Raw genomic sequence first — 18620 nt, forward strand, 5'->3', positions numbered from 1 at the left:
GACCGGAAATGAGATCATTAAATTCCCCCCTTAGATGAGGGTCCTCAATCTCCAGGTCTTTAGGCAGTAGTAACAATTTCGAATCCGTGACTCTGTTAATGAACTGTGTAGGTTTTGAAGGCGCGTCGTACTGGTAGTAGTTGTTGTTGTCTTGCCGACATATCTATATGGCGACCATCAATGTATCCTAACTATGAAATGTATGCTGGCACGAATTTCATACCGAACAGATGATGATTATATGTGCGGCATTTGAATTTCTTGGCAGTCCTGCATGTCCGGCGAGCTGATCGTATACTTGTTGGGGTCCTATGGGCATCCCGCCCCTGTTATCTACATGCAGGCAAGAAGTACAGTGGCTATCCATGTAGGGTAGGGAGGTAGATAGTCAGAAGAGAAAAGCTCCGTCTTATGTGTAACTGATGAACGAGATCGTTCGAAGCCTCTAGCTAGAGTTTCAGTTTTGCCACCGCCAGCTGCAAGGTTGAGAATATCAGTTCAGCAGATGTCGGGAAATAAGTGTACATTATTATTTCTAGCATTGATCAACCTTCTTATGGGCTATCGAGTTCAGCAATGGCCGTGGTGATATCCTTCTTTCTCAACCACTACCACCACCACCCCCTAGCAGCGGGAGGCATCTACGTATCTACTACTTACTACTTGCTACTATCCGGCTTTTTCCCAAAACTTTCCCCCAAGCAGACCAACCGTGCAAGGTTCGCCGGGGGCTCGTCAGCGGCCCACCGAGCAATCAGCAGCCTCACTCCAAACGGACTAGGGGCGCGCGGGGCCAGTCCCGAGGGGGACTAGGGTCGTTTCAAGCTGAGGGTCGGGGCCAGCCAACGGAACGCACTGGGGGAGTGGGCTCCAATCACACATGCCACACCAGATTGATCGGTTTCTCTGATAACAGGGGGTTGTGTTTCTATTCGCTTTGATTCATCTCCAAGTCCACGTCAGTTTCAACCTGCGGTTTGGGTAGTGCTCCCTGGGCAGTTAATAATAGCAGTACAGTCTCATGGATGGTTTTACCGCCAATATCAACGGAGTATCTTCCTGGCTACTAAAAACAGCCCTCGGCTGGGATCGAGCATTCTCTTACCCGGATGGCTTGCAATGGAAAATAGCCGACCGGAGAGGCGGTGCACAAGAATGCTGCCAGTATTTCCCAAATATTATTGAGGACCCAGTTGTGGCCCCTGCAGTTTTAACGATAGCTGTTGACCTGCCATTCCTTTCCTGCTTTATGCCCCGATTCCATTGTCCCCCACGTGATCGACCAGTCAATGGTTCGCTGCTTCGTCTCAAATACAGTACAGTACTACTGGCTGGCTGATTTATTTACTCCTTGGGAGGAATGAGTACTAGTATAGTATAGTATAGTAGTACGTACGTAGTAGTAACCATCCGCCCCCATCACTGTGGCATTCGTAAGCACCAAGAGTAAGACACACACACAGAAAGAGAGTGGGAGAGAGAGAATGGAGAAAAAAAAGAAAAATAGAAAAAAAAAGAAGAATCAAGCATCCATTGTCAATGTTTATTCGACAGTCTAGAACCCAAGAACCCGTACAAACTCCCAAAGGGCGGGTACCGACCACGTTGGCCGGGATTTCCTGATTGTAGCCCCAAGGATTGATGAGGTGGATTGAAGAATCGCAACCAGTGGAACACCACTGCGGAGATCCTCCTCTCCCTAGCCTGCCTGAGGTACCCGTCCCTCGGTCGGAGAGAGGTTTAATAGCACGGGGTCGTACCATCACTCGTCCACATGTTCCTGATTGTTTGTGATCTTCTTCTTTTTTTCCTTCTCTCTCTCTCTCTCTCTTTCTCTTTTCCCCCCTCTTTCCTTCCCTCTTCTCTGACTGTTCTGTCCGTGGCTGGAGCATTGCTCTCCCCTCCCATATCTCGCAAATAGCTGCTGGAACAGCTTTGGTCTCTTACCCCGTCTCTCCCTTGCTACAATCCACACCTCCCGTCCCTTCTGCGGAGTACACAACCGGGCGGGCTGAGCTATAGTTCCCTACTATTACCACCCATCGCCTTGAGAAGCTGGGAAGCGCCGAACCCACTCGCGCTGGGCGTTTACAGATATACCTACCACTCTACCTTTGAGTTCATTGGTTAGTCTGGCTACTGCCTTATGCCCCTCTATCTAACCCCTGAAGTTTCCAAGCTCAGATAGCTTCCCCCTTTGTTGCAGCGCCGTTTCCTGAAGGTAATTTAATTGGTCTTGGTAGATCGCTCGTCTCCGAGTCCCACCAGACAGCGCAGGTAATCGCGCCAGTCCTGCTAGCAGTGTCATACAACCGGCCCCGTTCAGTTGGGTAATTGCGCTGCACACACCCACTTCTGGTGTTTGTTATCCGCTAGCTTGTTCCCTTTCAACGCCGCGCGTCCCTTTCGCATATTGAGCCTTGCGTGTGCGAACAGCAAGAAGTTCGAGCGAGTCACTTGTCCCACCAGCTGCCACTTCCTCCCTTCCTACTGCGCTATCCGAGCTGCTATCTTGTCTTGACGACTACCATTACTTAGTCAACTCACGATAAGGTGTATTCGTTCACGCGCCGTATCTACCCTTACAGAACTGTCAACAATAGTCCTGCCTTTGCCGATCCTCCACCTGCGCACAAGCACCTGCGAGATCAGCGGGGAATACAGACGGACAGGAACCGCATATACTTCATCAACCCATCCTGAATTTCCTGCGATGCTCAATAGCAGGACGTATCGTGTTTCGGAATCGTACCTACTTTGAACTTCATCGATATGTCTACATCTACTGAAGATCCCTTTGCCTTCATCACGAACGAGCAGAAGCCAGCCCCGGCCAAAAAGCCGCATTGGAGAGAGAAATTGTTCTCAAAGGACAAGCGGGTCAAGGGCTCTACAGATCAGCAGATAGAGGCTTTCCTCGCACCTACGCGCTCCAAATCTGTATCCTACGGAGCCAGCCAGACTACGCCTCCGCGATTGGACGCCAGCCAAAAATGGCCGTCGGCCCACGATGTCCTCAATGCGCCCTCATTGAACCCTGCTCTTCATGATGCTCCCCCGCCCGTGGACTTCACAAAACCACCCTTCAAGAGTCGCCGGAAGGGGTTGACAGTCAAGTTCAGTGCCCATACTCCCGAATTGATCGGAGAAGGCGGTGATGAGACTGACAGGCCGACAATTGAGATCTCTCTGTGTCGCAATAACCAGAATAGCCATGGTCCCAATATGGTCGATGATTTGGGTGACCGCCAGCCAAAGCTTCCTCAACTTCGTCTGGACACTTCGTTTGGTGATTTGAATGCCCCGGCGCCACAGCAGAGAGATGCGCCGAAGGGGACACGCATAGAGGACTGGAAGCCGCTGTTGCTACAAAACCCTCAGGACGCTGATTTCCTCATGACATTGAATTTGGGAGAAAGAGGGTCGCGCTTATCATTCCGTGCTTCGCCCGAGTCCCACTCGTTTGCCCAACGTATACGGGACAAGATGCAAGCTGAGGAGGGACGTGCTTTGCAGCACCGACTGCCAGATCCACCCTCCCCTGCAGATGAAGCAGGGGTGCAAAGTCCGGCGGAGGCTGTTCCTGACAGCCCCAGTTCAACCTATGAGACGCCTCCCCTGTCCGAGACAGAACCCAGCCCACCAGAGAATCCGTTTCGGGAACCCCAAATCCCTCCTCACATCGATCGCAGCCCAGTCGATCGCAGTCCTGAAACCCCCGTCCTTCCTTCTATACTCTCTCCCGGAGGAAGTGCCCAAAGCCTTTCTCCTCCAAAACGGCAGATCATACCCAAGATTGCGGACCAACCTGACGGGCCACCTCGTCCAGCTAGTAGGGATAACCGCGATACTTCCCGGAACCCCCAGCCGACAAAGTTTACGTTGCGGTCTGTTGCTAATCAATTGGGCGACACCGCCTTCACTGATCTGAAAGCGTACATGGCGCAGTTTAAAAGCTTGATCCAAGCCTCCGCAGAAGATGCCAGGCCCATACAGGACACCTCTCTGTCCGAATGGGTGAGAGCTGAGGTGTGGTGGTTTCTGCGGGGGAAGAAACGGCTCGAAGTTTATGCACGCTCGCGACCCTCCAGCTCTGGCACACGATCACCCCTTCTCAGCTCTACAGAAAGCGCGAAGCAAGCCATCGTGGATCTTGCTAAGGCCCTATGGATCAATGAACACGTTGTCCCTCAACATGATGAGGTGACCCGCTATGGCGCAAGGAGTATCGATGCTGTGATTGCAGTAGCCAACACGACCGGGAACGCACAATTGGCCGATCTCCTTAGTCTACACCAGGCGATTATGAACCATTCTCGCTCATTAGCCATGTCTATCAAACGAAACAACATCCTCGTGGCTATTGCATCGCAAGGCGATTCCGCTATACCAGTTGACACCAGTGTTTGGATGCGATATCCATCCTTCGCTCTGGACGTGGCGGCGGTCCTCTCAGGTACAGCAACAAGCTCACTGCTGGCGGACACGGCAGGAAAGGCCCCTTCCTTTGTACAAACAATGCCACTCAGTGATACCAGCCGCTATTTTAGCTATGGGACCATGTTTGTTAATGTTCTTGTCAGCTCGAATGAAGACGACATGCCGAAACTGTCTATGCCGTGCGCATTGTCCATAATACGTGATCGTGCCGACTGGTATGTCTTCGCCGCGATAACTAGTCAGAATGAACTTGTCAATGTTATGATCCAGTCGGACAGGAAAAAGGGCCCTACCTGGGACAGCGTGGACTGGCTAGTCCGGTCACATTCGATCAGGGTGAAGCTGCCACGTGGGTTCGTTTTGGAGGTCGCGTTTCAAGAGGATGATTTCAAGAATATCTGGAACATTGTCCAGTACACCCGCAAGACCGAAGCAAGTCTGCAGGCTGAGTCGGGCGAAACAGTAATTTTTGAAAACACTCTAAAGTCATTCCAGTATATGGACCCTGGGACGCCGAAAGCCTTCCCCGCTGATCCTATCGAGCGGTGTCGGCTTCGGTTGTTCGAAAAGACCATAACTCTGACTGAGGGTACTGGGAATAGAATACTGCATCAAGGGTTCCGCCTTGCGGTGCTCACGAGCCCAAAAGTCAAAACGCTTAGCAGCGTGCGTCACACCATTGGGTTCGGTACACCTGTTGTTTTCGGTCTGCTCCGAGGCGAGGATGGAGCGCCAGCCCTTCTACTCAAGGTCAAGGAGGAAGGGAGAACCCGTTCTATGGTGATGACGTTCTATGAATCGGAAGATCGCACAACCATGCATTCCTTGCTTCTGGGTATCCAGCCTAAGGCAAACGAGGTTAAATCACCTGAGATCCCTATCCGTGCATACACTGTCCAACAGCCTGCCGACCGTAACACTGGGCAGCCAGCAAAGGAACACCTCCAATTCCCCGCCGGTACAGTCTCGATCATTGACCGGGAACATACACATGTTGAGCATGGGTACGGTCCAACGGTGCTATCAGAGAACCTGCGTGCTTTCATCGCAACCGAATGGGGGTCTGTTACGGATCGGATCAATCTCGGTATGTTTCTCAGAAGACTGTTGAGAACCCCACTGACAAAATTGTAGGGCCCGGTGAACTGAAGCTGGGGCTTGATGTCAACAACCGGACGGGGCTCAGTCTGTACCGACCTGGGCAAAAGGACTGGACTGTATCCGTCGCTGAAAATCTAGTCCTTCCAGAGATGCCGGATAAGATATCAGCCTTCTTACAAACCGCTATGGCTAAACCGATGATCCGCCGATTCGACTTTGCATCTGTACAAGGTAATATCCACTGCTCTTTACACTGAGCATGAAGAGTATGTACTGATATACGTCTCAGATCTTCATATGTTCGAACGAGCTGTGACGGGCTACCAGGTGCTTTTTGACAGGTATGCATGGTTGATTCTTGTTGGGAGGGTTCATAACTGATCTTGGCCATATAGTGTGGCTTCCTCGTTCGCCATCTCACGACGCCGGATGGTTGTCCCGATCACCAAAAAGTGGGAATCCAGCCTGGCTCGCATCCAAGTGATCCGGCGCGATAGGATAGTGCAGCTGGTAGCCTTCTTCAGTGACTTCCATCATGGGAAGTGTATGAACTTTGTTCTCAAAGGCACCGACACCCTGGAGAGCTTCGGGAAAGCTGGCAAGTTTGGGGTTCGGATTGTGGATGCCAAATTTGCTCTGCCGAAGACTGAAGATGACCCGGCATCGGACTTTGTCTCGCTGGACTCTCCGGATTATCCAATGGAGCACGACGATATTTCAATTGCCTTTGACTCTGAAGCAGGTATGCCGAGTGAATCCCTGGCTCATGTGTATGCGCTGGTGTCGATGCTGATACTTCCTAGATCGGACGAATTTCCATGCGGCTGTGCCCGGGTCAGTCCGTGAGCCGTCGAGGATGAGCTCTCTGCGTCGTTAAGCTTGAAGCTAAATCCGACTGCCACCGATTATTCAGTATCCATCTCCTTTCTTGAGCACTCATCCATCCATTCATCCAACCATTTTCACCTAACCCACTAGTCGGCCCACGCGTCACGTGCCGGGTATCCGGTGCGGAGCAGCTCTCACCCCCTCTTCGGCTCCCCTTCCCCACTCTTCCTGAGTCACGACAGCAAATCTCCGAATGCCCGGCATACCCGGTTGCGTCCGCGCGGCCTGATGTTTCTTCTTCCCATTCTTTCACATCATCGCCATGGCTCCCGCTAATCGAGAAATGGGCGCTTCCACGCGCGCTCTACATGTCGACGATGCCCTGAATGTCGTCACGGATGTAGCTCCGCCAATTCACGTAGCCACTACTTTCCGCTACTCTGACAACCCCGATGATTTAGTGCCCTGGGCCGACCGCAGTGGGGTATGTCTTTCGCTCCCCGACCGAATGCACTCCGAGCTCGGTGCTAATCGTGCCCCCGTGTTTAGGATCAGAAGAACAACACAGCCCACGTCTATTCTCGGCTGACCGCCCCTAATTATACTCGGTTTGAAGCTATCTTGTCTTCACTCCTCAACGGACAGGCCATTAGCTACTCCTCGGGACTGTCGGCTTTGCACGCGGCGCTCGTCCTGCTTAAACCTCGCCGGATTGCCATTGGAAACGGCTACCACGGATGCCATGGCGTGATCTCTTTGTTCAGTCGCCTGACTGGGCTTCAGAAGCTAGATTTGGATTGCCCGGCCGAGCAGCTGGAGGCTGGCGACGTGATCCACTTGGAAACGCCGGTCAATCCCGAGGGAACCGCCTTCAATATCGAAGCGTATGCCCAAAAGGCTCATTCTCGCGGCGCGTACCTCATCGTTGATGGTACATTTGCTCCGCCCTTCCTTCAAGACCCTTTCGAGTGGGGCGCCGACTTGGTGATGCACTCGGGGTCCAAGTATTTTGGCGGACACAGTGACGTTCTATGCGGAGTCCTTGCCACACAGCGTGAGGATTGGGCGAAACAACTGTTTGAGGACCGGGTCTTCTTGGGCAGTGTTATGGGGAACATGGAGAGTTGGTTAGGCGTTCGCAGCTTGCGGACTCTGGAAGTCCGAGTGCAGCGCCAGAGCCAGAACGCAACCAGTCTTGTATCCTGGCTGAACGATGCACTGCGTGCGCCCAGCCCGGCTCCGGGAAGTGACGAAGCCGTGGTTCAGCGCGCCCTCGAACAGGTGTTCCACGCCAGCTTGCAGAAGGAAGATGAGTCTTGGCTGTTGAAGCAGATGCCTAATGGGTTCGGACCGGTATTCTCGATCACCATGAAGACGGAGGATTTTGCTCGGAAACTCCCGAGCAAGCTGGCCTTCTTCCAGCATGCCACCAGTCTTGGAGGAGTGGAAACGTTGATTGAGTGGCGGACAATGTCGGATGCGACAGTGGATCGCCGGTTGCTGCGCATCAGTGTTGGGTTGGAGAACTGGGAGGATCTCCGGCAGGATCTGGTGAACGCGTTCAAGGAATTAGTCGAGGATAAATAATGACAGAACTGAACGATATCCAAAGATATTAACTTGGTACTTCACATGATTTTAGTAATAAGATGATCTCTTGATCTCTATAGTAATAAAGTTGAAAACCTACTCCGTACCAACTGGACAACCCCGCCGCCACTCTTATCCATGTCCTTATCAGCAGACCCCGCACGGCGGCTTTGTTTTCTCTTTATCTTTCTCCCCTCCCCAATCCCCCTCAACCAAGCCAACCAACCAACCAACATAACAAATAAATACATCCACCCCCCTTCTCCTGATATTATAACTCAACAACATCCTACCCAAATATGTCTACAAGCACAACATTCCAAATCCACTACTTCGCCTCCGCCTCCACCTACACAGGCAAACAAACCGAACGCCTCCCCGCCCCCTTACCGCTCCCTCAGCTCTTCGATACCCTCGAGTCCATGTACCCGGGGATAAAAGAGAAGGTGTTGACCAGCTGTGGGGTTAGTCTGGGGGATGAGTATGTTGATGTAGAGGCTGATATCCAGGTGGTGATTCAGCCCGGGGATGAAGTTGCGGTTATTCCGCCGGTTAGTTCGGGGTGATTTTACTTTCTATATGGTATGTGTGTAAAGAACGGAGAGAGAGAGGGGGGTTGAGTTGTTTAGTGGGTTTGTTGTTTTTGGCTGATTATGGTTGGTATAGGTACACAATAGTGTGAAATAGAAAAGGTACATGCGCTGGATGGGGGGAAGTCTGGAGTATTAGGGTGGGTTTGCTTGGTTATATTTGAATGGAAGGCAACATAGGAAAGAGAAGGAATGAAAGGGACAGAGTGGGAGGGGATACATTAGGGGCGAAGGGGGGTTGGGGGATTGAAAGCATCAGTGTTATCATCACCGTCAGCAGCATTATTAGCGCCATCGTCTTCGTCGTCTTCAGCATCATCAAAATCAGCATATCGCGCATCATCTACCCATCCAACTTCTCCACACCCGCCGCCTTCTTCTGTCTCCAGAGCACGAGCCCGCAAACTCCTGAAAAGAAGAACATGATACTGCGCACACACCATCATTAGCTCGGTCTACGAATTCCCTCCGGACATATCTCACTCACCACATAGCAATGCACAACCCCCAAATCGACTTCGCCTCTAAACACACTGACTTACTCGCCCCAATCCAAGCTGTGTAATTCACTGTCCCGCCACTCAAATCCTCCAAATAACTGCTCAGATGCGTCGCGAACGTATACGCCGATGATCCGCTTGAACCGTCGCTGCTTAGCTTGTTGCATTGCAGATAGGATAGCGGCTTTCCGATGATGACTGACACCACGATCACGGCGATGAGGAGGAGAGTGTCGAGTATGGCTGATACTAGGAAGTGTAGGATGTTGTCGAGGAAGAGGATGGTTGTGATGAAGCTGTATATCACTGCGATGCTGGTCTAGGTGTCATGGTTTGGTTAGAGGGGTGGTGTTGTGTAGGTGCCTAGTGGAGGAGGGTGAAGACATACCACTGTGATAGTTCCAATGAAGATTGCTGGGGGCGTGGCGCCGTTGGAGACGATCTCGGCGATGAAGTTTGCTGTTAGCCCGATGATAGCGACGAGTGAGCAGAGCTGGATGATGCGTGCGCAGACGAAGGTTGCGCCGAGGAGTCCGTGGGGTGCCATCTTCTTCTCTTTCGATTTCTTTTTGTTGATGGTAGCTGTATCTGCTATGGCGAATAGATGAGTGTATTATAGGATAAATGGCTCGATGCCGTATACTTCGCGAGAGAATAAGCTGTAAACAGAAGGGAGTGTTGTGCAGTATTCCAATCACACAAAAAGGACCGCTAGCCAAATGGCCGTGATTAATATGTATGCAAACACGACAATTGAGATCAAACAATGATACAAAGGAGTGTAGTAGCACAACAATCCAATTGAAAGGAATGTATAAAGACAATAATAGCAAAGAAGACTGAGAGAGACCGTGAGTTTTCGCTGTTTGGCTTGAGTGTAGACAAAGCAAATTGAGGACAAGAACAAACCTCTTTAAATATTCCTCTCCCAAGCACCTATTCAGACCATAAAGCTAGACGAGAATCTACAGCACACGAGCTCAAGTTCCAGACCCAGACAAATTTAGCTACACCCGTGCCGTGTTCTAGATCCGACCGACGATGATCCATCTGGATCTTGATTGCTGAGCTCTCATTGCGTGATGAAGCGCCGACGGGACGGTAGAGTCTTGTCCAGACTTGTTTGGAGAGCTTTGTTTGGAGAAGGTGAAGCGAGCGCTTACTTCATAGCTAGCTATCAAAAGGATGAGCTCAGGTAAGTGCGCGGTAGAAAAAGCTAGGGCTGCACAGGGATGGGTCTACTCCACACCGGCGCTTGGAGATGCCATAGCGGGAACGTTCCTGGCCAACGACCCACGAGAGCTTAATTGAACCTGAGACGTCTGGCGTGTGGATGATTGGCGCGGAGAGTATTATGGGGTTTTATTGCAGTGGGGAGAGGGACTTGCTCAGCCTCATTCCGTCTATTACTATCAGAGGGTCAGTACGCCTGTACTTGGATGGGGAATGGGGATGGGAGGCGCCTGCAATGCAGATCGCGCTGTCGCCGTCCAGCTTCTCGGGAGAGTCGTCTGTGGCGTTTTCTATATTAAGGATATGCGTGTGAATTGATTGGGATTGTTTCGTGGAGAAGCGCATTGATTCAGGGTAAATGACCCGTACCTGCAGTGGAAGGATTGTAGACGGGATGTTGTGGTTATGGGTACTGGCTGAGAGTGAGCGGCAATCTTCCTTGATATGGTCTTAGCAATGGGATCTGCTGCGACTTGTACCGCTTTGGGGGTTGCTTATCATGCTAGTATTGTCGGTGTCTGGTTGTGTTTTGGAGGCTTGTTTAATTGTACATAGGTGCTTGGTACGTCTCCGTGTGGGTATAATGCTCATGTACGGAGCTGGTAGGATATGGGTAGTATCCTCTTTCTAGTGCGCTTGCTGATTAGGTGTTGAACTAGGTTGATTGTTAATAGCTGTTTGGACTTGTCATCGTGTCCTGTAAATATGTAGAGGCAGAGCTCGATCATGACGTAAATCTCGTGGTCAATTTGCGGATTGCTTGGGAAGTTGATCTGATCCTGCGCCACTCCTGCATTAGCTGATTCGAGTTGTCGTAGTCAGACCACTATTGACTGCGCCTCTCGCCTTGTTTATGCTACTGGTCGCTGCGAGCATCGGAAGGAAGGAAGGATCCAATCATGCTGAGAGTACAATTCACTGCTTTGGTGACGTGCCAATGTTGATATTAAGGACTCATATTGTCACGCGCCAACCGTTTGGTTAGGGAGAGGCCTTACTCTAGGGGGGATGTTGTATCGTTGGTCAATGCTTCGATATGCGCATACTGCTTGCCGTCGAAGAGACAGGTTGTTGAGCTGCGCAGAAATAGTAGTTCCCAAAGACTAATGCAGAAAGTCCGCGAACCAGGCAGGATCTCCACTGCAGGTCAAATTAGTATCAACTATGACAAGGTCCTGTTATCTAGCAGAATGACTCTCAGCCGTACACGCAATGGCTGCTTCGTTATTCTAGTAGCGCTTCAAAAGTCCCGAATCCCCAAAGGGGCTTGATGGTATTGGTATCTACTACCCAATCCAGATTTGGCATCATTGGTAGATCCCAGCATGCTAGGCATTATGGAAGCTTGAAATTGGATAATATATGCTTTTCGAGGCGTGTTGTCATTAGTAGCACGAGGGTGTTTATGCTATCCTTCAATGAGATGGAAATATCCATTGCTCATTATTTTCACAGCGATGAACGTCTCAACCAGAACCTACCAGCATACATGCTTAGACTTTCCCCACAGCGGTTCCCTCATCAAGATTTGGCTGAATGCCAGAGTTCTTTGACTGTTATATGTTCTGTTCTTGGCATGAAGCATCATGTCTCTGTAGTTGCCAGTTAAGCCACGATGGTTTGCATCATCCAGGTAATAGCGTATGCTGCTCAACAAAGATTCGAAGACTGTATGTGAATTGTTCACAGTGCTAAGTAGATGGCATATTTCTGCTGACGTCTCCGAGCTGGCCATCCATTTGGACACAAAACCCCAGCCATACTCACACATACTACGAGCATAGTAGTATATATATTGTGCATATCAAGCGCTTCACAAAGATCTTCCAACCACCTCTGACCGAGGACAATTGACCATTAAGCCAGTGCAGTAAAGGCATATACATCGTAGTATTTCTCCCAAGTTAGTTTTAGATGCAGATGGTCAAAACTAAATCACTCACGCACCATGTTTTATGGCACTTTACACAGTCTCAGTTATAGGTAGACAGTCCAGCCGTCATTATAATGAGCTAAAGTGCTAAGATCACGCATAGAGTAATGAGTTATTGTCTTGTTTGTAGATAAACTTCTATGGAAGTCTTTCGACCCCTCCACAAGGATAATAGTAGCTCACACCCCCAAGTCAACAATTGCATAGTTCGGGCAAATTTCGGGATTCGGGGAAGCGCCAGGTACGCATACTCACCGCCCCAGCGGTAAGTGGCAACTGCCGGCAGTATATAGATTTTACAGCCGCGGAGATTCGCCGCACCTGCTTCCACGCCTTTCGCCCATCAAGGAATTGAGCTCAAGGTTGTGGGCATGTATGATGGGTGGTCCAGAATGCCTCTGTTACTCCCAAAGACGAGAGTATTTCAGAGAGCGGCTGGTGTGAAATACGCGCTCACGCCGAGACTTGTTTGCGGAGCTGGCTCGCGCGCGCCACCTATCTTACGCCGCAGCAATCTCTCAGATTGCTCACAAATCGTATCACGGAGATGCTTTAGCACAGGATCAAAGGTACGGACCCGTCAAATCTTGTCAAACCTTGCTGGCTAACTCTAATTTCTTGGTAGTATCTCGATCAGGACCTGTTAAACTCGTCAACCGAGGTTCTCAACCTCCGTCTCAAGCTCGAGTTTGACGAGCACAAGGACATCCGAACCTACCTGCGAAAATGGCAGCAGTCCCATTCCAACGACTTGGACCCTGTCCGAGGCCCAGGGACTTCGAACTCCCTGGACGCATCGGCACCTTGGGTGGGAAACATGCTCAACGACAACCGTGAGGCTCGCGATGCCGGAAGCGATGCTCTACGAGCGGCAGATGATTCTTTAGAATTCACAAACTCGGCCGATGAAGGAGAGGGACTGCATCAATACTTGGAGCCGGGTGATCTGGTGGCGATGACTGCGTAAGTGCAAGATACTACTTTGTGCTGCTGTACTATGGCCGCTAACTTCTTTGCGAAAACAGCGTCGACGGCATCCTGACATTCGCCATCTACATCCGCTCCATCCATAAACAGCAACAATTTTATACAGACAGAGGGAAATGGCGAATCGCTTTTGCCAAGGATCTTGACTATGTCGTCAAGGGATTTGTGCCTCCAGAAATGGTTGCGCCCCTGCTCCCGCACGTCCCGGGCGCTGCTGCTCAGATGAAGACAGAGTTCCAATCTGTGACCGAAGGCGGAGTCCCGAGAAATGTTGGTGCGGAGCTTCTCAAGAAAATGTACACATTCGACCAAGAGGCGCAGGAGCTGTACCGCGCAAATGCAGCCCGATTGGACAGCATTCATGACATTGTGGCCGATGAGGAAAACTACCGTGAATATACCTTGGAGGAGCTGACCTGCAAGGCGCTTGATATTGAAAGGGATCAGCTGAACGATGTGCTCTTGTTCCTCGTCCATCGTGTCGCTCACGCTAATGCTTTCTTCATCGAGTATGATCGGAGTTCGCTTTTTGCCAACCATTACCTAGTCAAACCGAGACGGATCGCTAGAGTGTTGGACACGGTCACCACGTGGGCACACGAGCACCAAGATCACCTTTACCTGAACGTAAATGGTAAGGGGCTTCCCAACTTGAAGGACCATCCTCTACAAAAATTCGTCCAAAAGGCTCAGCGTCTCATCAAGCGCAGCCGAACCGCGCGGGCGCCCACAACCATGGCTTGCGTCGGCCCAAGTGCTCATCGGTTCACCCCGGACCAGGATGGTAAACCTACGGTCTATCGCGAAATGGTTACAGAAAAGTTCAGTGACACCGATCTTATGATCATCGAGTACTTACAACTATGGTGTCTTCCGCCGCGCAGAATGACGTCTGGGACCATGCGCTCGGCCGGTTCGCACATAATGCGCAGTACAGGCATGTATGGCGCTGTGGAACTGAATCCTATGACAGCTACTCTGTTCCTACAAGAACTGGGTGTTTTCTACCCCTGGGAGAATATCCGCTTGTTCGACCAAGGCCTGGCTCTTCCCGGCCACGGCATTTCTCCCAGCTCGGATGCGGCGTGGGAGGAAGTCCAGCAAGAGTCGGAAAAGCTCAACTCTCAGGAGCTTCCTGATAAGATGAAGGATGTGCGTACTGACTGGGGTGACCTACCGGTTTATTGTGTGGATGATGCCACTGCCCAGGAGATTGACGACGGCGTATCTCTTGAGCGCATTCCGGGAATGAACGATACATTTTGGATCCGCGTACATGTTGCCAACCCTACTGCATTCCTTGATTCTGAAGGGAAGGTTATGCAGTACGCCGCATCGCGTCTCCAGACGATGTATGCCCCGGAGCGTACATATCCCATGATCCCGAGCTCCCTCACGCAGAAACACTTCAGTTTGGCTCCTGGCCGTCCAACTCTCACCTTCAGCGCGAAAATGAATTTGCAAGGCGAAGTTCTTGATACCAACATCACGAATGGAGTGGTTAGAAACGTCATCTACATAACACACGGCAAGCTACGCAGTCTTTTCGAACCTAGTCCTGAAAAGGAATTGGAGCCCTTGAGAGTAGGGGGAGAATTGCCGAAGCGGAATTTGCGTGAGGAGTTACAGGAGGAAGTAGATGAAAAGGATGAGTCCAATTTCCGTACGCTGAGACAGTTGATGCTGGCGTTCCGGGAACATCGTCGCAAAAACGGCGCCATGGAATGGCCTTCATCGCCCGACATCTCTCTCTCAATGGCTGCAGGGACAGAGCCTTTGGCACCCTCCAATATGAAGGTGACTGAAGGGCGTTACGTTCTTGGCGATCCCGTCATTGAACTGGCCCAACAACAAGTTGATCCTCACGAAGTTCCTGATATGACGAAGCGCAACCTTATCTCGACTCTAATGAACCTGGCCTGCTGGGTCTCTGGGAAATGGCTGGCCGAACGCAACATTCCCTCCATATACGACGGAACCTACTATCATCCGGAATACCCTAAAGTAACCAATGAGAATCTGTCCGAATACGGAGGGCAAGCTTGGCTGCAGTTGGCAGCCCCGAAGGGTGTCTCTTCGTCTAGTCCTCTCCACCATACGCCTCTTGGACTTGACGCCTACGTCAAAGCAACCAGTCCTCTACGGCGGTACACTGACGTCCTTGCTCACTATCAAATTGAGGCTGCGCTTCGCTTCGAACACGAGCATGGCCGCCGCCTGGACGCCCATACGGATGAGCCTGCTCTTCCTTTCTCTCGTGGATATGTTGATGAATATATTTCTCGGTCTCGGTGGAAGCGCAATCGCATACGGGAATGTGATCTGGCCTCGAAGCAATTCTGGGCATGCATGCTTCTGTTCCGTGCCTTCTACTTCTCCGAGTGCCCACTACCCGAGTCATTCGAATGCTTGATTCAGCGGCCATACAGCAGCACCTCCATGGCTGGAACGCCATACGGAAATGGATATGCTGCTGTTATCACATCTTTGGGAGTTCGCTGCCAGGTCTTGATACCCGAAGAGATGTCGGACGCGCCTGACCTGGATATCCTCAGTATTGTGGACGCTAAGATTACTGCTGTTGATATGGCACGCTCCCTTGTGGTCATGGAAGCAACGCGGGTCGTTAAGCCGTTTGAACGGGTGGGAGAGTGGAAGTGATACACATCTGTACAGTTTAAATATCGAGTCTTTGGCCATCGGTGTTGTTGTTGGAGTTCCGGTAATAGCATCAATTCTTAAACGCTCTCATCTCTGGTTCATATACGAAGCGCCTGGGTGTCTACATCATACTGTATCATAGCTTGCAAATAAAACACAATGTCAATATACTAAATGGGCAAGAGCAACAGGGCTCATGTAACTTCCCTCGTCACGTCTCATTGATCCCCACTACTCGAACCTTGAGCGTCCACACTCCCTTTTCCGGACGCTGCACTACCATCTCTCGCGTGAATTCCATATCCTTTGGGTGCGTCTCGCAAAGTTCCAGGTCGAAGCGACGCACAATGGCTGCCAGCGTCATGTACAATTCTGCATACGCCAGGCTGATCGCAATGAGCTCACATTATACATCAGAAGTGGAAGGTTCTGTACTCACTTCATGCCAATACAAATCCTACTGCCTCGTGTGAAAGGAACTAGGTACCTGGTAAGGTTGTCCCCTCGGTCGGCAGCTTGGATCCACCGCTCGGGATTGAAGCTTTCAGCGTCACGGAAGATCGCAGGATTACGGTGGACGAAATAGCTGATTGTGCTAACTGGAGTCTTTATATACAATTACTGTCAGTTTTCTATCGTTGTGTTCGAACAGTCATGCTTACACCAGGCGGGATCTCGTATCCCTTATAATATAGTGTCTCTGTTGGTGCCACTCGCGATGGCCTCAAAGCCGCTGCTCCAAGCCGGAGAGCTTCATTAATGACAGCCGTCTATCAGTCACAAGAAACTAGTACTCAGTGTCAATGCTCGCATTTATGTAGTTTTCGATTGCATACCAGGTATGGCAGCCTCTCCAGCTGTGCCCAGTTCGCTTCACTAGTTGGCTCGGGCATGACTTGCTGTAGTTCTTGCCGGAGCTTGAAATACATGTCTTTATTCCGCAGAAGATGATATGTGGCCAACGTCAATGTTGCTGCCGTGCTTTCGGTGCCCCCGAGGAGGACAATAAAGCTCTCATCGCGCAGGCGAGCTACAGACCGCTCGCTGGCAGGTACAGAAAGATCACTCAGAGCATGGTAGATTGTCCTTCGTTTTGCCCCGCGTTCAGACGCCAGAGCCTTGTCTGATTGACGGGCAATCTGCTCCTGCATGTCATAAACATTAGACAGTTCGGGACGAACAAGGCGCATGAGCTGTATTGGCAAAGCTTTGGTTAGGGTGGGAATAAACGGAAAAAAGCGGAACAAATGACAGGCACTAGTGCCCTTAGCCAAGATGCCCCATACTATGTTTCTTTTGGCCAGGTCTGTTTCTCTCAGATACCCGTTGTCTTTGCCATAGAGATAGTGTGTGATGATGTCTCCCGTAAGTGCAGTGAAGGCTGTACTTAAAACGAGCACCGCTTGCTCGGCATTTACCCGTTCCAGGTGCCATGCAAGAAAGGAAACCTTTTGCTGAACGACTCCGGAGAGCTCAATTACAGCCTTCTTCGAAAAGAACCGATTCAGTGGGGCTCGACGAGCGCGGTGGAGGTCATGATCGACAGTCGCCAGCGCCGCATACGATGATGCATAAGCTGACACCATGCACGGATCCTTCTCTCGCTTTCGGCCACACCCAGCATAGATTTCGTCGTACATAGATGGGTCAGCGATATGGACTTCTCGCGGGTTAATTCGCACAATTGGACCTTCAACTATCGTCAGTGTGTTGCATTAACAGTGGTCTGACAAAATACCATATATTCTATGCATTTTCTCAATTTCCCATATGAACTTTCCACCACGAATAACATCATGGTAAAATTCATGCAGGTGAGTGGCAGCTGCTAGTTTGGACCCTGGGATCCTGCTAAGGGGATGAAAGTAGATACGGTAAATTGCTCTCACGGAGACGCAAAAGACAACCAAGAGTGGAAGAAGAAGGGTAAACATTTTATACGGTCAGTTTACCTCGAACCTTCACCAAAGACCGCATCTTAACGGTGTGGTCTGGAGTGATATACCGGCTACTCATATATAGTAGCAATCCCTGCACAGAAGGCATGCACCCATATTGCGAATCCCCTCGATGAGTAACGCTAAGAGACTCACTTCTCAGACCTCGAAGTCGGGATGAAAGTCCGTCCAATACATTGACTCGTTGATATTCGGCGCAATTCGCGAGACCTGGCTCGTGTTTCCGATAAAGAGTCGTCCAGCAGGCCCTACCATGTGGCATTCTGCTTATTGCAAGTTTGTGGCTAAACAAGCTACATACGCCCCAGGGAAAGTGTTACACATGCGACCCGAATGAAAGTGGATACATCGGATGGCGCCAGGGCATCACCATAGTCGAACAGTGTTACCAGTAATATCAAATGGTCGTCGACGATCCCAATCTCGAGTACCCCCACTTGTCGAGGAATACGTTGCTATCTTCCGTCCTACTGAGCAGAAACATGGTGGCTGAGCGAACAGACATCTGGCTTGCAGCTGTGCTAGGGCCAGGTGAGTACTTCGTAACCTGAACTGATTGGGATCAAGATTTTGATAGTCTGGCTGACACAATTACTATGTTGTGAGAGGAAAGGGCTACATTAATATCTTTAGTCTAGTTGTGCACCACTGCTATTGGATCCGGGCCGGCAATATTATATCCAGCATGTCATCCCGTCTTCCGGCCGATCTCAACATACTACGGGTAAGCAGCTAACTGACCATATAGAATGCAGGAACTGTGTTGTAAACCGCGCCAATATCAAATTTGCAATCACTC

At 50.7% G+C, this 18620-nt stretch overlaps 7 protein-coding genes across 7 annotated transcripts; 5 read left to right on the forward strand and 2 right to left on the reverse strand.

The window, feature by feature from the left end:
* The first annotated feature begins 521 nt into the window (after nt 1-521).
* Nucleotides 522-892, forward strand: BDQ94DRAFT_185806 (uncharacterized protein). Its single transcript, XM_026774979.1, has one exon. The coding sequence runs from the start codon at nt 577-579 to the stop codon at nt 811-813; it is 237 nt and encodes a 78-aa protein (XP_026628808.1). The 5' UTR covers nt 522-576; the 3' UTR covers nt 814-892.
* Nucleotides 893-2772: 1880 nt separating this feature from the next.
* BDQ94DRAFT_157970 (uncharacterized protein) lies at nt 2773-6387 on the forward strand (the record flags this gene model as incomplete). Its single annotated transcript, XM_026768845.1, has 4 exons — nt 2773-5527; nt 5575-5772; nt 5831-5882; nt 5937-6387. The coding sequence occupies 4 exons, from the start codon at nt 2773-2775 to the stop codon at nt 6385-6387; spliced, it is 3456 nt and encodes a 1151-aa protein (XP_026628809.1).
* A 126-nt stretch (nt 6388-6513) lies between these two features.
* On the forward strand, nt 6514-7996 carry BDQ94DRAFT_125478 (cystathionine gamma-synthase). The gene is made up of 2 exons (XM_026763850.1): nt 6514-6853; nt 6919-7996. Exons 1-2 carry the CDS (start codon nt 6692-6694, stop codon nt 7954-7956), a joined length of 1200 nt encoding a protein of 399 aa, XP_026628810.1. The 5' UTR covers nt 6514-6691; the 3' UTR covers nt 7957-7996.
* A 152-nt stretch (nt 7997-8148) lies between these two features.
* BDQ94DRAFT_139259 (MoaD/ThiS family protein) lies at nt 8149-8765 on the forward strand. Its single transcript, XM_026765395.1, has one exon. The coding sequence runs from the start codon at nt 8259-8261 to the stop codon at nt 8523-8525; it is 267 nt and encodes an 88-aa protein (XP_026628811.1). The 5' UTR covers nt 8149-8258; the 3' UTR covers nt 8526-8765.
* A 22-nt stretch (nt 8766-8787) lies between these two features.
* On the reverse strand, nt 8788-9941 carry BDQ94DRAFT_125529 (uncharacterized protein). The gene is made up of 3 exons (XM_026763851.1): nt 9438-9941; nt 9037-9368; nt 8788-8977 (listed from the first exon to the last, which is right to left on the reverse strand). The coding sequence occupies exons 1-3, from the start codon at nt 9594-9596 to the stop codon at nt 8893-8895; spliced, it is 576 nt and encodes a 191-aa protein (XP_026628812.1). The 5' UTR covers nt 9597-9941; the 3' UTR covers nt 8788-8892.
* Nucleotides 9942-12561: 2620 nt separating this feature from the next.
* On the forward strand, nt 12562-16057 carry BDQ94DRAFT_125549 (exoribonuclease II). The gene is made up of 3 exons (XM_026763852.1): nt 12562-12784; nt 12841-13178; nt 13241-16057. The coding sequence occupies exons 1-3, from the start codon at nt 12587-12589 to the stop codon at nt 15861-15863; spliced, it is 3159 nt and encodes a 1052-aa protein (XP_026628813.1). The 5' UTR covers nt 12562-12586; the 3' UTR covers nt 15864-16057.
* Nucleotides 16058-16074: 17 nt separating this feature from the next.
* On the reverse strand, nt 16075-17797 carry BDQ94DRAFT_185808 (cytochrome P450; the record flags this gene model as incomplete). Its single annotated transcript, XM_026774980.1, has 5 exons — nt 16075-16249; nt 16303-16469; nt 16526-16633; nt 16700-17559; nt 17602-17797. The coding sequence occupies 5 exons, from the start codon at nt 17795-17797 to the stop codon at nt 16075-16077; spliced, it is 1506 nt and encodes a 501-aa protein (XP_026628814.1).
* Between the last annotated feature and the right edge of the window lie 823 nt (nt 17798-18620).

This window comes from Aspergillus welwitschiae (genome assembly GCF_003344945.1).
Source record: "Aspergillus welwitschiae strain CBS 139.54b unplaced genomic scaffold BDQ94scaffold_8, whole genome shotgun sequence".
Lineage (NCBI taxonomy): Eukaryota > Fungi > Ascomycota > Eurotiomycetes > Eurotiales > Aspergillaceae > Aspergillus > Aspergillus welwitschiae.

Coding starts and splice junctions, on each gene's coding strand:
- BDQ94DRAFT_139259 (XM_026765395.1), top strand. CDS start 8,259: ATGTCTACAAGCACAACATTCCAAATCCACTACTTCGCCTCCGCCTCC.
- BDQ94DRAFT_125549 (XM_026763852.1), top strand. CDS start 12,587: ATGTATGATGGGTGGTCCAGAATGCCTCTGTTACTCCCAAAGACGAGA. Junction 12,785..12,840: donor GCTTTAGCACAGGATCAAAG/GTACGGACCCGT, acceptor ATTTCTTGGTAG/TATCTCGATCAGGACCTGTT. Junction 13,179..13,240: donor GATCTGGTGGCGATGACTGC/GTAAGTGCAAGA, acceptor TTGCGAAAACAG/CGTCGACGGCATCCTGACAT.
- BDQ94DRAFT_125478 (XM_026763850.1), top strand. CDS start 6,692: ATGGCTCCCGCTAATCGAGAAATGGGCGCTTCCACGCGCGCTCTACAT. Junction 6,854..6,918: donor CCTGGGCCGACCGCAGTGGG/GTATGTCTTTCG, acceptor CCCCGTGTTTAG/GATCAGAAGAACAACACAGC.
- BDQ94DRAFT_185806 (XM_026774979.1), top strand. CDS start 577: ATGGCCGTGGTGATATCCTTCTTTCTCAACCACTACCACCACCACCCC.
- BDQ94DRAFT_125529 (XM_026763851.1), bottom strand. CDS start 9,596: ATGGCACCCCACGGACTCCTCGGCGCAACCTTCGTCTGCGCACGCATC. Junction 9,369..9,437: donor TCATTGGAACTATCACAGTG/GTATGTCTTCAC, acceptor CATGACACCTAG/ACCAGCATCGCAGTGATATA. Junction 8,978..9,036: donor GGGTTGTGCATTGCTATGTG/GTGAGTGAGATA, acceptor GTGTGTGCGCAG/TATCATGTTCTTCTTTTCAG.